This window comes from Larus michahellis, chromosome 9, assembly GCF_964199755.1.
Source record: "Larus michahellis chromosome 9, bLarMic1.1, whole genome shotgun sequence".
In the NCBI taxonomy this organism is placed as follows: Eukaryota; Metazoa; Chordata; class Aves; order Charadriiformes; family Laridae; genus Larus; species Larus michahellis.
In genome coordinates, this window is record NC_133904.1 from 46,174,306 (window position 1) to 46,191,737 (window position 17,432).

General features: G+C 45.9%; 1 protein-coding gene across 1 annotated transcript in view; it reads left to right on the forward strand.

Annotated features, from left to right (window-relative positions):
- The window catches only part of MSN (moesin), a 48,139-nt gene extending 34,971 nt beyond the window's left edge, over positions 1-13,168 (forward strand). The window contains exons 3-13 of the mRNA XM_074600264.1: positions 2,711-2,806; positions 3,308-3,582; positions 4,048-4,131; positions 4,488-4,634; positions 5,106-5,202; positions 6,326-6,489; positions 6,942-7,072; positions 7,466-7,626; positions 8,135-8,227; positions 8,655-8,888; positions 9,932-13,168. Of these exons, the coding sequence (XP_074456365.1) occupies positions 2,711-2,806; positions 3,308-3,582; positions 4,048-4,131; positions 4,488-4,634; positions 5,106-5,202; positions 6,326-6,489; positions 6,942-7,072; positions 7,466-7,626; positions 8,135-8,227; positions 8,655-8,888; positions 9,932-10,096 (1,647 nt within the window). The 3' untranslated portion in view covers positions 10,097-13,168. The remainder of the gene's footprint in view (positions 1-2,710; positions 2,807-3,307; positions 3,583-4,047; positions 4,132-4,487; positions 4,635-5,105; positions 5,203-6,325; positions 6,490-6,941; positions 7,073-7,465; positions 7,627-8,134; positions 8,228-8,654; positions 8,889-9,931) is intronic.
- Positions 13,169-17,432: the final 4,264 nt, after the last annotated feature.

A 17,432-nucleotide genomic window follows, 5' to 3' on the forward strand; every position in this document is an offset into this window, starting at 1 on the left:
GCTGAGGTGCTAACTGCCAGCCAGGCTCCCTGCAGCTGTAGAAAGCTGATTCTCCATGCTTTTCCCCTTGCTAAATGGAACTAAACCTGCTAAAGCTGAGGTGGGAAGGAGGGAGGAGGACTGTCTCCCCCCCTCCTTGATTCAGCAGCAGCTTGGGGGTGTGATGCTGTGTGCTGTGCGGTCCCTTGTTGTCCCTGCTGTTGCTGTGCAGGCTTCTGCTGGGGAATAAAAGTCCTTTTGTGCGGGGCCTTTCAGTTCCTCACTGGCAGCCCGGCGCGGTGCATTCCCAGGCGCAAGCTGCTGACAAATGGAAGTGAAGCAAGCAGACACATGCAGCAGAGGGGGGAGCTTCCATCCCATTCAAATGTTAATGCTGTTGAGAACAGAGCTTTCCTTAGGCTCTAGGACAGCCTTTTTCCCACTCCTTCCATCACGTCCTTTCAACGCATGCCGCAAACTCTGATTCTTCTGCTGAAGCTGTGGGCATCCTTCTACGTGATACACACCAGTGAATCACTGGCTCAACATGAGCCGTCAGTGTGCACTAGCAGCCCAGAAAGCCAATAGTATCCTGGGCTGCATCAGGATAAGCACGGTCAGCAGGTTGAGGGAGGTGATTCTCCCCCTCTGCTCCACTCTGGTGAGACCCCACCTGGAGTACTGTGTCCAATTCTGGAGCCCCTACTACAAGAACGATATGGACGTGCTGGAACGTGTCCAGAGAAGGGTCATGAGGATGATCAGAGGGCTGGAGCACGTCTCCGGTGAGGACAGACTGAGAGAGTTGGGGTTGTTCAGTCTGGAGAAAAGAAGGCTCCAAGGAGACCTTATAGTGGCCTACCGGTATCTTAAGGGGGCCTACAAGAAAGCTGGTGAGGGACTTTTTAGGATGTTGGGTAATGGTAGGACTAGAGGGAATGGATTAAAACTAGAGATGGGTCGATTCAGACTGGGCGTTAAAAAGAAGCTCTTCACCATGAGGATGGTGAGACACTGGAGCAGGTTGCCCAGAGAGGTGGTGGAAACCCCATCCCTGGAAGTTCTTAAGACCAGGCTGGATGGGGCTCTGAGCAACCTGATCTAGTGGGAGGTGTCCCTGCCCAGGGCAGGGGGGTTGGGACTAGATGATCTTTAAGGTCCCTTCCAACCCTAACAATTCTATGATTCTATGAAGGCTTATCTGCCCCATGTTCCCCTGTGTTTACAGGGGCTTTAGGGCAGCTCTCCAGCTCATAGTCCAGCAAGGAGAGGCTGAATCATTACATGGGATGATGTATATAGACAACATGACCTTGCGTAGGTTTTGTCTCTGTGTGTGCTGCTAATAGCATGTCTCTGCTGAAAGCTGCCTTGGGTTTTTTGGCCTGAGAGGAACTAGGGCCCTGATGCTGCTTTTGTAAGGCCAGAAGAAATGTCTGGTCGAGGCCCTAAAGAATCTTCCTAGTAATGTGTTTGCGGGGAACCCATGTGCTTGGTGTTGGTGTCTTGCCAAAGCTAGAGACCACATCAGAAGGGAACAGAGTGCATCCTGAGGATTCAACCAGGAAGTGATTTAAAAGGAAGCAGGCATTTAGGGAGAAATTGTAAAACGTGGGACAGGGCAGTACAAAATTACCTCAGCTTTCCTGGCAGGGGGGACAGCATGATCTGGCAGCTGGCTTTCCCAGGGCCAGGCTCATCCCTGGCTCTCCAGTTGTTGAGTCCCTCTGAAGGAGGGGAGCTGTGGGCAAGCCCAAGGGGTGGCTGCTGTGTAAAAGTAGCTTACAGTGTCCTATTGACCTAAAGACAAGTGTCCGTTCCCTCCCCCTTTCTTTTCTAGTAATGGAGGTGATGGGTAAGTGGGCATGAGAACAACTTCTGGGGCTTCAGGAGAGATGTGGGGGATCTTCTGTTTCTAGACTTGCTGCACCCTCTGGCATGTCCCAGACTTGCCAGGGCACAGGCTTCACCAAGAAACTTCCCCCTCCTTTTTACCAGCAGTAGCGTTGTACTGCAGTAGTCTTGCCCCCCCATGAGGCTCTTATCTCTTGTTACAGTATGTCCGTAAAGCGTTCTTAACTCTTATTTACAGAGCACCCATGGTGTGCTAGGGAAATGACTGAGAGCTTACATAGTGATGTCGTTAATTTCTGTGGCGGCTCTTTGTCCTGGCACAAGGGGTAGCGTATCGATTTACCCACTGCGGTACCTCTTAATGGTGCCACTCATTAAAGAGCTGCATGAAAGGCCTTGTCCACAGCTATCGGTGGAGTAGAATACAAATCTTAAACCAGCACAGCCTTAGTAGGACGCAGCCTAGCAGGGTGATTCATGCCTTGCCCAGGAGTAGTACGTCTGCATGATAAGTGAGGGGTGTACCTGAAAATGGAGCTGTGATGTTGATTCCTGGCAGCTGTTGTACCTGTCAGACCTGCTGCATTGTATTTTGGCCATACATGTTGGCTTAGAAGTAGCTGAAGAAAATAGTGTCCCAGCTGTTGCTTATAAATACCAACAAGCCTTAAAGAGAGGAGGGAGAGGGAAGAATACATCTCCCACTTAAGACCCCTCAGATGCCTTATCACCTATGTATGTGCACTGTAGCCATGGAGGCAGAAGGCTGGGGCACTGGTTATCTTCGTGTTCATCTGACCTTACCTCTAACACGTTCTCCTCCACCACTGAGATCGGCCTGTCTGGATGGGGCTCTTCCTAATTATCTTTCTTCCAGGTCGTCAAGACAATTGGCCTAAGGGAGGTCTGGTTTTTTGGACTTCAGTATCAGGACACCAAGGGCTTCTCAACATGGCTGAAATTGAACAAAAAGGTATGTTTGCTCCAAGTTTTCACTTGTCCTGGGTTCCTTTCTCTTGCGGGGCAGGGATCTGTTCCTGCCTTTCCACACACCCACAAGTTTGGCGACTTGGTGTTGCCTTCCTTCAGTCCACACACTCCCTCCCTAAGGTACAAGGAGTCATGGTGTCCGACCCGGTCCTCCTGCATCTAGTCCTGTTTGTTGTCCAGGCAGATCTGTTACCCTTCCTGCTAACACGCTAATGTGGTGCTCATGTGGGCATCTTGGTTGGAGAGAAACCTGGAAAGTAATTTAGCTAGCACTGATCATAACTAGTGGCTTATCATAAGCCCTGTGGGGAGAGGTGATGAGATATTTAGCAGTAAGGAATTGAAAATCCTTGCTTTTCTGTCCGCTCACTTTTGCATTGGAAAGGGAGAAATTTTTTTTCTAATGCATGCTTGTCTTCCTGTTCATAAACCTGCTCCCCTTCATTTGGTGTGCAGGCTATAAAATCTGATAACTCTGTTCCAGGTAACAGCACAGGACGTACGCAAAGAAACCCCCCTGCTTTTCAAATTCCGTGCCAAGTTCTACCCGGAGGATGTGGCAGAAGAGCTGATCCAGGACATCACGCAGCGCCTTTTCTTCCTCCAAGTGAAGGAGGCAATTTTGAATGATGACATTTATTGCCCTCCAGAAACAGCCGTCCTTCTGGCATCTTATGCCGTCCAGTCAAAATATGGAGACTTCAACAAAGAGGTGCACAAGTCTGGCTACCTTGCTAGCGACAAGCTGCTCCCACAGAGGTAAGTGAATCTGGGTAGTCTTAGACCTTCTTTGCCTTTAAGGGTTTGGGATTATTTTTTTTTTTTAGGGGTGGCGTCTTGTTTGAAATGTTCAGAATAAAATACAGCCTCATGCCTCTCTGAGGATTGGGATTAGTATTCATTTAAATAGAAGCTTTAATCTTAAACATCTTACTGCTACTGAAGAAACTCTAATCAGAAATAGTTAAGAGCAGCTCCAAAACAAACAAAAAAAGTAATGCTACAAGGAGGAGCACAGCTGAATATAGCTTGTGACTTGTCAAAAGCCTGAATATTGACCAGGGTGTCTCTAGCTAGCCTTATAATAAAATGGTATTTCCTGGAATATTTTTGTGGGGGAACTGTGATGCCAATGGAGTGTTTAATGAAGCCTTAATCAAGAGTGATGTGACTGTGTGCATAAATGCAGTGGGTGGTCTCAAATGTCCCATGTATTGTTTCTAGAGTTCTGGAGCAGCACAAGCTTAACAAGGACCAGTGGGAGGAGAGGATCCAGGTGTGGCATGAGGAACATCGAGGGATGATTAGGTAACGGATGCAGTGTGAAACTGCCGTAGTTGAAGTAGTGTGATACGTGTCAGTGTGTGATGTATGAACGCATACAAAATATGTGGCTTGCTTCAGGATGAGTTGACATTCTTCAGGTTATTCTGTTCAGAGTAACTAGGTTCACATGCCTCTGCCCTTGCTAGTCCACATGAGCTGGCTGTCCTTAGTAAAACAAAACTGAGTTTGCAGAGTATGTTTGTTATTATCTGCTAGGGTGATGCCTGAAACCTTTGCCAGCTTGTTGCTGCTCTGCCCGTGTAGGAGGACAGCACCTTCTTGCTCTAATGGTTTATAGACTCAAAAAGGAATATCTGCTTTATTTTTGCACGCTGCAGAGAAGATGCTGTCTTGGAGTACCTGAAAATTGCACAGGATCTGGAAATGTATGGTGTGAACTACTTCAACATTAAGAACAAGAAGGGCTCTGAACTCTGGCTAGGTGTAGATGCTCTTGGACTCAACATTTATGAGCAGAATGACAGGTAACAAACCCCCTCTCCTCATCATTGCCTTCAGCTCTTTTCCAGTACAAAGGCATTCAAAACTAATCTTTTCTGGAATTCAAGTCTTTAACTAAACTCTACGATTTCTATATCATTCTTGGCTGTATTTTTGACACTGCCAGAATGATCCATAAAACATGCTGCTTTGGACTAAAATATACAAGAAACTAGCGAATCTTATCAGGCTAGTTTTACTTGCATCCCTAGTCTTCGTGCCGCAGATGCATTCTCCAGTTCTGTTTTCCATTAAAAAAAGAAAAAAGCGGGATTGAAAATCTGCTTCTTATGTTTGTAGTTCATTTGCATGACTAATCTTGTTTGCTGATTCCGGTTAACATAGGAGTACTGAAATATGAGGGCAGATTTGGTAGAATTTTGAGCTTTATATTGAAAGTCAAGAACTTGGAATGACTTGGGTCTCTTATTTCCTTTTGCTTTCCATTTCTGCAGGCTAACACCGAAAATTGGATTCCCTTGGAGTGAGATCAGAAATATCTCATTCAATGACAAGAAATTTGTTATCAAGCCTATTGACAAGAAAGCACCAGTAAGAAGCAACATTTAAACTAAACTTTTGGCTTCTTAGATGAATGATCTCTCTTTTTTTTTTTCTTTTTTTTTTTTTAAATTAATTTTACATTGCACGCAATCTTTTTATCAGTAATGTCAAATGCTGACTTAGGCAGTGCTCTACTTACCAGATCTATTCAGGGCAGTACGTGCAGAATGGGTCTAATGGCAGTGAGGTGATAGTTGGGATTTGTTTCTGGCTAAGGAGGGTAGGAATTTGTTCAGTATAACCTTAAGCTGTTCAAAGTCAGTGGCAAGGAGAAGCTCTTTGCTTGGGGTTTGCCATTCTCCTGAGATGGTTCAGATTCTCTGATGGTACAATTAGGGATCTGAGGTGCTTGTGTTAACACTGTTGGCTTTAGGAGTGTGTGGAATGGTCTTTTGCAGTTTTTCACCTTACTTGAAGCTGAAACTTCAGGTCATTTTGCAGGGTATGCTGGGAGGGTTCTTTTCTTACAAATTTTTAATGCACACAATCGGTTTCATTTTTAAGGCTTATTAATTTCCTGTGTCAGCTGATGCCTTCTGTTCTTCTGGTCATTCTTGTTACATTGCTGCTTGGAAGCATTTCCCTGCTGCTGTTGCTTTGTTTTAAATTTAATTTAAAATTAATTAAAAACCTATTACTTTGTTTTAAGAGAACAAAGTTATTTATCTGTTGGACATAATGTTTAACACCCTTTCTGGCATAAGACGAAACATTACATTTGCTATTGCGTTAAATAACTAAGTGGGAAGAAAGGTGGGAGAAGTCGTAATTTCAGCGTGCCTGGTAAACCAGCCCTGATGGTGGGTTTTTTTTTTTTGTTTTGTAATGAAACAGTGAAGCATGTCGCTGTGTACTGTATGTGCTAGGGATGCCTTACAATGGAACCTAGCAGGCTGTAACAAGTTGGGCACTTCTGCCCCGTGTGTATTTGTCAGGTTGAAGTTCATTCCTGAGAGATAGGTGTCTAACTACCGCCACCGATGAATTAGACACTGTTAAGAAAAGCTGGCTAGCAGTTCTAGAGAGCTTAGTGTCTTGGAGCGTGTTGCATACGCAGGGGGCTTCTTATGCTGAAAGAACAGGTCTAATGCTGCCTTTTTCTTGTTCCAAGGACTTTGTATTCTATGCCCCTCGGTTACGGATTAACAAACGAATCTTGGCACTCTGCATGGGGAACCATGAGCTCTACATGCGCAGACGTAAACCAGATACCATTGAGGTGCAGCAGATGAAAGCACAGGCTCGGGAAGAGAAGCATCAGAAACAGATGGAGAGGTAGGGTTCTGGTCACCTGGACTTGGTCAATCACTCCACAATAACATCGTGTGCTAGATAAATCGCTGGCAGCACCTTAATCTGCTTGAACCAAAAATAAGGCAGGCTGCTTTCTGCTTCAGTAGATCTGATGGGATGATGGAAATAGCACTCATCACAAATGTGACCCACCATCGCTTTCTTAAAGATTTGTCCGTCTATTTGACGGGACTAATATGGGTCCTGATAAAAGGAGATTTCCCTTACAACATCGCTATTATGAACTTGCCATTAAGATGAATGCCAGCAGAGGTTTTTCTTCCTGCACCTTCTATAAAGGGGCGCGTCTGGAGTAGAACTCCTCAGCTGAGTGCTGGAGTGCACATCTCTTGTGTGCTCGTGGCTTCACTAGGAAGCGCTCCAATCTGAGTAGCTGTTAATTTGAAATCGCATTATGACTTCCCCCTCATCAGAGCCCTGCTGGAGAATGAGAAGAAGAAGAGGGAGTTGGCAGAAAAGGAGAAGGAGAAGATTGAACGTGAGAAGGAGGAGCTAATGGAGAGACTCAAGCAAATTGAGGAGCAAACCAAGAAAGCTCAGCAAGGTAATATGAGATGTTCCCGCGTTTCCTTAAACGCATAGTCTGAGTGAGAAGGGTTCGAGTAGTAAAGCTATGAGCATCTCTGAGCCATTTTGGCTCCGGTATTGCATGGTTTAGCCCTCTGAAGGTGAGTGTAAGCCCTCCATATGCAGCTGCTGAAATAGGACTTGGATTAAAGAGATGGGATCAGGCAAGTAATCTGTTGGCTTGGAACAGGCCTGGCTCTTTGTCTTTGAGCTCTAGTTACAATGTGGAGGAGAGGAAATGGGACAGTTTCTTGCATCTCTCCTTTACCTGTCCCTCTGAAAGAAAACTCGTATCCAGAATGTAGGTGTTCCTCTTCTCCTGCCATTCTTTTCTTGATCTCTTTTCAAATGTGCTCCCCTATTCGTGCAGAACTGGAAGAACAGACCCGGAGAGCTATGGAGCTGGAACAGGAGAGAAAACGAGCTCAGGAGGAAGCAGAGAAACTGGCTAAAGAACGTAGAGAAGCAGAAGAGGCAAAGGAGGCCCTGTTGAGAGCATCCCATGATCAGCAAAAGACCCAGGAACAGCTGGTAAGTGTGTGAGCTGAAAATCAGGTAGGGAAAATAGCGACAGGGTAGGCATTTAAGTTCTTGAACAAACCAGGCTATGAATATAGTGAGGAAGCATAGTTTGGTTCTTTAATTTTTAGCCTCCAGCAGATGAACTTATACCTGAATACAAGTGTATTCTTACAGTAAATCTGGATTGTTGTGCTTTGTGTCCTTTTTTTCGTATGTGATGCTGAGACCGGAGTGTAGAGCTCACTAATTGCTTTCCCTGATTTGGATTCAAAGAATTGATTTCTGTAGCTCTGGAGGAGAAGAAAAAAAACCCACTCCACAACAAAACCCAAAACTCTTTTGGCTTCCTTTTCCCTGGCATTATGGAGATATCGGTGGGACTGAAGTTTACAGGAAAGCTTTCTCCTTACTGAATGTTAGACGTTGGAGATACTGGTTTTATTCAGGACTTGGACTAAATGCTTCATTTAGCAAGTACTTTTGGTTTTGTCCCCATTAAAAGCCTTTCTTTTTGCAGGCTGCTGAGATGGCAGAACTCACAGCTAGGATCACGCAGCTGGAGTTGGCCAGGCAGAAGAAAGAGAGCGAGGCCCAGGAGTGGCAACAGAAGGTAAAGCAGAATCTGAGCAAATGGCAGTACTTTTTTGTGGAGTTGCCCTTCATTCTGTGTTGTGACTTAAACTACTGCACCAGATACCACGCTAGACTAGGCGTTTGCAAGCTTGAGGCCGTTGTAAATACCCAGCTTTGCTTTTCTTGATGGAATGAGTGTCTTAGTCAAAATATTTCTACGTGGAGTTAGAATAATTAGGCCTGTAGCCCATTTTCCATGAATTATAACTATTCTTCAAATCTCTGAAGTGTTAGCCAGCAGAAAGTTTTGCAGATGATTGTGGCTGAATAGCTTTGGAACATACCACTTCAGTGTGCAAGATTTCCTGCAATAAGCTCCGAGTAGTGCTTCTGCGTGCTTCTGCGAGAAGTCTCATGCACTCCTTATAATCCTGACTAACTCACTGTGGCATGTCCTGCTGCAGGCACAGATGGTGCAGGAGGACCTAGAAAAGACCAAAGAGGAGCTGAAGACTGCCATGAGCACCCCTCACGTCACCGAGCCCATGCACTCTGAGAACGAGCATGACGATGAGCAGGATGAGAATGCAGCAGAAGCCAGTGCTGAGCTACGATCAGAGGCCACCATCAAGGACCGCAGCGAGGAGCAGCGCACCACTGAAGCAGAGAAGAATGAACGGGTCCAGAAACACTTGAAGGTAAGAAGCTGGCAGCAAAGAGGGTGTGTGTCTGGGTCCTGCTTCTATTCTTCTTGCCGTTAATTGCAGCAGGGAGGTATTACTGGTAGTTAAAGAAAAAAAAAGGGAGGTGAGGAAAGAGGGATGATCATGATCTTGCCAGGTAGTTGCTTAATCATTGAGCAGAGAGGCAGATCTTGTCTCCTGGCACTTGACTTCCATTTCACTGGAAGTCGTGAAGTATTTTCAAGCGGTGCCAAAAAGCAGCATCTGTCATACGTAGTGTGAGTCTTGCCAGCCATCTGACAGCTGTTCGTAGCCCTGGCTGCAATGAATCGGAGAACTCGGTCCAGTTCCTGCCAAGCAGCTGTCTGTAACTGTCTTGTCTGACAGGGTTGCATTGCAAAACCCTGAAAGCAGCCCACTAGGGCTGAGCATGGAGGGAGCAGTGCTGCACCACCACCTCGTAAGGAGCTCCAGTGTTCTGGTGTTGACTCCGCTCTAAAAAAGCGTTTTGCTACACTGCCTGTTACCTGCCTGACTTGCATCAGGCTTTGCTTGTTCTGCATCGTGCTGTGGTGGTTACGCACAGGCAGAGTGACAGAGGTGCCTTTTATCTTCTGCAGCAAGTTTCTCTTGTGGTAGAAGGCTAGTAACTGCTCAAATCCTGCAAGATGCTTCTGTTGTCTTTAGGGATCCCCCTGCTTCTTCTGAAGTACATTGGAGACAGTCTTTCTTACTGTGCTAGACAAAGATAGATGATAGGGTGATGGACGTGTGGTGTTTTCTACCTTCAAATGTTAGGGAAAAATATTAACAACTTCCACAGAATCATAGAATTGTTTTGTTTGGAAGGGACCTCTTAAGATCATCTGGTCCCACTTCCTTGCTTAAGCAGGGTCAGCTAAAGCAGGTTGCCCAGAACTGTAAATATTCAGGCTTATCTGTTTCCTGTCTCCATGGATATTGAATCTTTTAGGAGGATCAGCAAGGAACCGCCTTGTCCAGCTTTGAGGCTCTGGCATGTGTTAACCCATTGGTATCTGTTTTCCCCTTCTCCAAAGGCTCTTTCTTCGGAGCTGGCAAATGCTCGGGATGAAACCAAGAAGACAGCCAATGATATGATCCACGCTGAGAACATGCGTCTAGGCCGAGACAAGTACAAGACCCTCCGTCAGATTCGGCAGGGCAACACCAAGCAACGCATTGATGAGTTTGAGTCCATGTAAACTCTCCCCTGCACCTGCCGCCCCGCACTCTCTTCTCCCTTCTTCCCCATCCTCTCCCGTCATTCACTCGTAATCGTGCTACGCTGGAACCACTACAGAAGAGTGACCATGGTCTTATTTATCGAGTTTTGGGCAAACGCTGGAGTTAAGTAGCAGAAGAAAGAATAGTATTTACATCTTCCTGGGGTGGGTTGAGAAAGCAAACATGTATCGGGGCAAATCTGAAATTGTTTGGCTTTGGATAAAGTCTCACTCCATTTAGTTTTGTATCGCTTACTGAAGCGGCTGTGTTGCTGTCCTCTCCCGTTGGGTGGGGAGGCCAGCAGATACTTTTACTGACTTACGTACAGTAAAGTGCTAACAGTTTTTTGACACTGTGCCTTCCTACTAACTTGTGCAAGCTTTGTTCAGTATTAAGCTTAGTAGCCAGGGTCTGAATTTTTGACTTAATACAGGGTCTGAATCATGTAGTTGAGAAGAGGAGGCTGGAGCTGAGGAAGAAGGGTTGGAGGTAGAATGTGGACTTTCTTTCTAAAAGACCAAAGCTTTTGTCCTTCAAACATAAGCAGACCAAACAGATTCTGTGGCGTTCCTGCTGGTGTTGCCTTTTGTTGTTTAATGATGAAACTTTGAATTTCCTAATCATGAGGAGGCCTTTGGAATATTTCCACTGATGCAGTGTGGTTTGGAGCCTCGACTTCCCTGCTTTCCAGAAGTTTTGTCTCTGGTAAATGGCTTTGTTTGCTGTCATTTGTCTGACTTGAATGTAACCAGTGAGGCAGAGATAGCTAAAGAACACTGCCTTCCTTTTTGGGTTTGTCAGTGGAAACCTAAAGGGGTAGGTAGAAATGTAAAAGACTAAAAATTCCTGTAACTGTATTTTCCCTTTCTGAACCAGTACATTTCTCGTCATGTGAACAGGATTTCAGGTTTTTCCATAAGAGGCCTTTTTAGCACATAGTCATTGGTGCCTTATGACTGTGTCTGCATCTACTGTAGCTCAGATGTCTTTAGTTTAAACTAGATGCAATCATAAAAAGTGATCAGCACCTGGGGACCAAAAACTACTCTTGTATCTGGGTCATGTACAAGACTGCATCTGTCTTCCTGGCTTCAAGCAGCATTTGAGGGGAGAGGATCCTGAGATATTTGTCCAATTGCTGCCTTAATGCTTGCTAGCATTCTGCCAGATCCCTGGCTCAAGTGCTTTTCCTTCCCCAGAAGGATGCTTTGCCCCTTTGTAGCTTTGAGAACAGAAGGCTCTGTCTCTTAGAAATGGGACACTAGTGGTTGTGAGACTGGTCCTGAGAGCCACTTATACCAGTTGTTGTAATACCCATCACCTCCTGTCTTCCAAGCTATAGCTCCCCAGAATCCTTCCCACCATTTCTGGGGAGGAAACAGCCATTTATGCTCAGGGTTGAATTGGATTTTGCCTTGATCCTTCATAGAAGGAAACATTAACCTTCAAAAGAGGCCTCTTAAAAATGGATTCCACCTACCATGGAGTCCTCCTTTGCTTTGCCCCCCTTGGATTAGCCTGTCCCTATAGGAAGTCATCAGGCTAGCCTGTCACTTATTTTCTTGCCTAGCACGATCCTAAATCTTGTGACTTTCTCAGTTTTGTGGGTTCCCCCTTTGTACGGGTCACCACTGTTGGTGACAGAAGGAAAACATCTGAATGCTAGAGCATTTTCAGCTCCCTGCTCTATGGGAAAGGTAAAGGGGGACTGTGCCAAAAAAGAAATGTTCATGATAGTGTTAATAAACTGCAGTATTTCCCCAAGAATTCCTTGGGCTGCTGGAAGCAACCTTAGCAGTGCTGTATTATTTTATTTTTTGGAAGCAATACAAAGTCTGTGTGGAGATCCACACAAATACCAACCAGCCAACCTCTGTTAGGAGCATAGCTTAGCGCGTTGCGTCTAAACATCCAGATGTGGGAGACCCCCTTCTCTCCCTGGGACACAGTATGCTTTTGGGGGACACAGTGACACTTTCAGTTGGTCAAAACCACATGCCTCAGTACTTTGAAAGTCACAAATGAAAGATTGCAGTTAAATTTGTCAGAACTGATTTGCGTATTTTTACACGGAAGGGTTATTGGCACTGGCTCTACGCGAGTCTCATTACTGGGGGAACAGACAACCTTTACACTTCTGTTTTGGTGCTTTAAAGCTGGTTCTCAGCACTTCTGCTCTGTCTGTGGCAACTATTGATGCATTTGGGGGGGAGAAAAGCCTTTATTATATTTTAACAGTTTCCTAACAAGCTGATGTATGGTGCCTGGAATACATGTTCAAATAATAAACCAGTAAACCTTTTCTGCTTTGATGGGTCACACAACACTGCTGAGCTCGTGTATCGTGATGCTGGCATGACTTCTGTTTATAGGGGTTTTTTTTTAATCGTTCTAATTCCAAATGGTCAAATATAGGAATAGAACGGCTTGTGCCAGTGAGTCCACCTAACTCTTTGTAGTTGTTTCAGCCCTGCCTTCTTCTTAACCAGTATTATATTCCAGTGGTATCTAATGATATTTGATTTCAATACTTCTAGCTATGCACAATTAGAAAATATTAGTCGTGGGATAGAGGATATGTTTATGGTCCTCATTCCCTTGGAAATGTATACTGTATTGTAAAGAATTGATATTTTGCAAGAAAACTAATGTAAGAAGCTTTCAGTATTACGGTGAGATTTGTAGACACGTTTTTTTTTATTTGTTAGAGTACAGTGAATTGTTCTTCTTCCTCTCCGTGTTCCAGTTTAATTGGATAACTGCTCCTCTTGGGGGGTGGGGGGAGGGAAGTACTTTATCAAATATTTGCCTGGCTTGTTTTTTCTTGTTTTATTTTTTGTTGCTGTAAATTATGTTGAGGTTTTTTGACCAGTCTTTTTACTGGGTTATAATAAAACATCGTTTCCTTAGGGTTGTGGAGTAATTCACGGGTCCGTGTACTTATCTGCAGAGAGAACCTTGATATTAAGGCATTTCTTTCCTGTTTGGAGGAGTTGTTAAAATCCATACTCTGTTCTTCCTAAAGTGCCAATAAAGTTCAGAGAAATTCAGCAGATGGTGTCTGGCTGGTTACTTAAGGCTCGCTTTGAGTCTAGTGCTGTGTCTCCGAGCTAAACAGGTCTGACATGCGGTCAGCCTCGTAGCACTCTCCTGAATGAGAAGATCTTACTTGCATCCTGAAAAGCTGATAACCATTTTGAGATGTTTTTCTTTTTTCTTTTTTTTTTTTTTTAATTAAGTCAGATTGGGAAGGAATAGGACCACTGCATCGTGTCTTAATAGAGAAACGTCAAACAGTGTTTGCCAGTAAGACTTTCATGTGGCTGTGGATGGCAACTTGCTCTCCATCACAAAGAGCAGCGGCTTGAATAACATCCCTTTCTCCCTCCCCAGCCCTCCAAGCTGCTGGACTGGAGTCAGTACTGGAATCCACATTTCTTTGTGGAGATGCTGAGTATAAATTTATATTGCGTTTAACTTAAAGTGGACCAAATGGAGGAGGAGGAGGAGCTGCTGTTGGAACTTTGTAGAATCATAGAATTATCAGGGTTGGAAGGGACCTTAAAGATCATCTAGTTCCAACCCCCCTGCCCTGGGCAGGGACACCTCCCACTAGACCAGGTTGCTCAGAGCCCCGTCCAACCTGGCCTTGAACCCCTCCAGGGATGGGGCAGCCACAGCTTCTCTGGGCAACCTGGGCCAGTGTCTCATTACCCTCATGGTGAAGAACTTCTTCCTGAAGTCCAACCTGAATCGACCTATCTCTAGTTTTAATCCATTCCCCCTAGTCCTACCACTACCCGACATCCTAAAAAGTCCCTCACCAGCTTTCTCGTAGGCCCCCTTAAGATACTTGCCACCGGTGAGCACCGGCGTTGCCATGCCCAGGCCCATGTGTATCCGTGACCAGGTTAGCGTGCAGGGGGTGGCTGGACCTTGGTGCTGCTGCTTGCCCTGATGTCCTGCTGGCTCTCTCCTGCCCTGACCCTGTACTGGGGGTTTCATCCCAATTTGTTTTGCAGCTACGTAGCCGTAGTTATCTCTACCTGTGATTCCTGAGCTCTCAGGCCTGGGTCCAAGGATGGAAGAGCATGGCTACTCTGCTACTTTCTGCTAACGAACTGTGTGATCTTTGTTTGTAGCTGCTCTCCATGTGGTTGTGAAGAGGGGCTTTGCAGAACCTCTGCCTCGGGGTTGCTGTGCTGCAGAGTAAGGCAGAGATTTCATCAGGAATGTGTTGGTGCTCGGAGATCGGGTGCTAGGGGAGGAACCTGAACCTGTCTATAAACAAAATGTGAAGTGTGGAGCAATGGAGACTTCTGCAGTCCCCACCAGGCTCTGCACAGAGCCAGTTTCCATAGGTGGGTTTTTCTTGTCCCTTCCTTCCAGGATTCCAAAAACCTGAACACCACTGGAGGAACTGCACGTCTGCTTCAATGCTAGTGCAGCCTTCAAGTGAAGGTTGTGCTGGTCCGGGGAGGTTGCTCTCACAAATGAGGTTCTTGCTTCTCGGTGGACAACACCTTCCAGCTTGTGCTTAAATTTCTGGAGTCTCTGAGAACTTTGTGCTTGCAGCCAGATCACTCTTCTGCGTGAGCGGCCTGGCTTTCATGGCATTCCCTTGCCTGTATCTGTGGAGACTTAAGAGGCTCACTAATTCTCCAGTTAGGTAAATCTATATTCGGTTTGTCTTTGAAGAAATGGAAGTGCAAAGCGTTAATGACTGAAGGCTGCTTCTGTGCAGGACCATGTAGTTAAAAAAAAAAAAAAAAAAAAAAAAAATCCCAAACACCTGATTCTTCTAATCTTGGAAGACCTTTTGTAGTTTAGAATCAGAAATTTGTATTTCGCCTCTAGTTTGCGTAGACAACTTCTGCTGGGTTTGCTATTCTGTCTGCGATACGTTTCAGATCCAGTCTAGGCTACACCTGTAAGTGTTGGGGGCCCAGACGTTTTCGGCTGTTAGACAGGGCCAGACTGTAGCACAAAAGGCTCTCACAAGTGCTGGGGACCAGAAACAGTGTCTTTTTGCAGGTTCTGGGATGTGACTCTAGCAGCCACTGTACCTTAGTAAGGACTCTAAAGAAAAGCCAAACTAACTGCAGAGTCAAGTTTCCATTGAGATAAATCTGCCTGGTGGACTAACGCATTGTGCCTCGGATGCTTCGTCTTCCGACTGGGCGTCAGCGCAGCTGTAGAAACAAGGATGTGATTGCTTTTTCCTTCTCCTGTTTTCACATTGCAAGGGCTTGGTCTCCAAACTCGGATTTGTTTTGATGTAGACAAGTCCTGGAGGGACTTCTCTGGGCGGGTGACAAGCCTATCGGTTGCTTGCTCAGGCTAATAAGTGTGCAGGGATGTGCGGGCATTTCTATTTTTTAAGCGGCCTGGTGTAAGATTCTCAGTGAGCAGATGAGCAGGCTCGGTAGCCTTCCAGCCACTTCCTTTTTCTTCTGTGATGAACAATAATAGCACGTGAATACCGCCCCCCCCCCGTGCCACGCTTATCAGTTCAGGTCAATTTGTGTAGGATACCGTTAGTAACTATGGCAACTTAGTAAGGGAGCTAGATTAGATTCTGCAGGGTAGGACTCTGCCTTCTGACAGCACTATCCTCTTGAAATCTGTGTTGGGTTGCGGAACCAGTAGATAGTGGATCTCCGAGATACCAAACAAGAGTTGTTCTCCCCTTTCTCATGTTAGCTCCTCCTAGAAGCTGCTACTCCCGGCTGTAACCGGGCTTTAGACGTGGCGCATCATGCGACAGTAGCTCTCCCTTAAGTAGCTGCATCTAATAGCTCTTTTCCAACATCTTGCAAAGCTCATTAATGCAATGCACAGGGTAAGGTATGATAATTGTAGATAGTTGTATGGCAGCTGCTCGAAGATCTACAAAGGCAGGCGCCCTCCCAACGAGAAAGCAGAGAATAACTGAGGTGTGGCTTGTTCGCCCAGTGCAGCGTGACCCTTCTGTTCAGTGCCAGCTTTGCAGCTACGCGTAACTCAATCTTGGACGTACAGCCTAATTACCTTATACCAGCGTCTAACTGGTGCACGTGATAACTGTCGGAGAACAGTGTAATTCATCTGTGACTGACGTCAGCCCATAACTGCTGCATACCCTTGTGCAAGTTGACTCCGCGTGTGGTGTTAATGGCTCCCTGGCAGAAAAATTAACTTATCTGTAAGAAAAAGGATCTGGGCCTCAATGCATTGAATGATAGGCTGAGGCTGGCTTTTGTCTTGCAGGTCTGCAGCTCTAATTTAAGTGCAGTGTGTGGACAAGGGTGCAGGTCCTTATGACTGAACGATGCCTAAATGAACATCAGGTGCCGAGTGATGGGTGTCTGAAAGTTACTAGTAATTTTAAGATGGACTTTCTCAGGATAGATGGCAGGATGAAGTGGGTATAGGGAGAAGTGAAGGAAAGAACAAGGAGGAGACATTAAGGCAAGAGTAGTGCTGAGACTGCAAAAAGGAATATTGGGAGCTCCTGGAAGGGACGGTACCTCCAGCTTCTGTTGAGGATGCACTTGCTCTGAGCGGGTGCGAGTGCCATTGATAGAGCTTTCTGGTGAGCAGAGCTAGTTGGAAAATTACCAGCACCCGTGATTGCTATTGCCCCTGGTTGTGCATCATCTTTTAAAGAAATACAAGCCAGGGCTGATCTTCAATCATCAAAATTTACTGGAGGGTCAAGGGGATGTGGAATATACTGCTCTTGAGCCGGGAGGTTACGGTGAAGGCTGTCTATACCCCACATGCAGCAGTACTGCCCTCCCATCCATCTTTGAAGCATCCTTGACTGAAGGAGAAGCATCTGCAAGTGAAGGCCTTGGCTTGGGGCACTAACTTCTTAGTGGCCTTCACCCAGCCAGCAGCTGCATTCCCAGAGGTGGCTGCTGTCAAGAAGCCTGTTTGAATTGGTTTAATTTCCTTGTTGCAGTGTTAGCCTGTCTCTGATGATTGCGTTGCTGCCCTCTTGCTTCCAGTGGTGACAATTTGGCCCTTGCTCCTTTTGTTTGTAGTGATTCTCGGAAGTTGCTGAACATCTAGAGAAAGGTTGGGGCAGGCAAACGCCCACTTTGTTTGATTGATGTAGAAACTGAGGCGCGTTTCCAGTCTTTCCCCTGAAGCCTCCAGCCTCTACGAGGCTCTGAGACTTGAGCGCACTTGATGCAAGCACTTTGTCTGCAGGTTTGTGTTCAGCGCCTGTTTTGGGGCAGCACTCCGTACCTGGTCCTGGGGGCTTGGAGAAAGCAGAACAGGCACAAGTTGTCCTATTGGCTTTTATTAGCAGCTTGGTCTGGAACA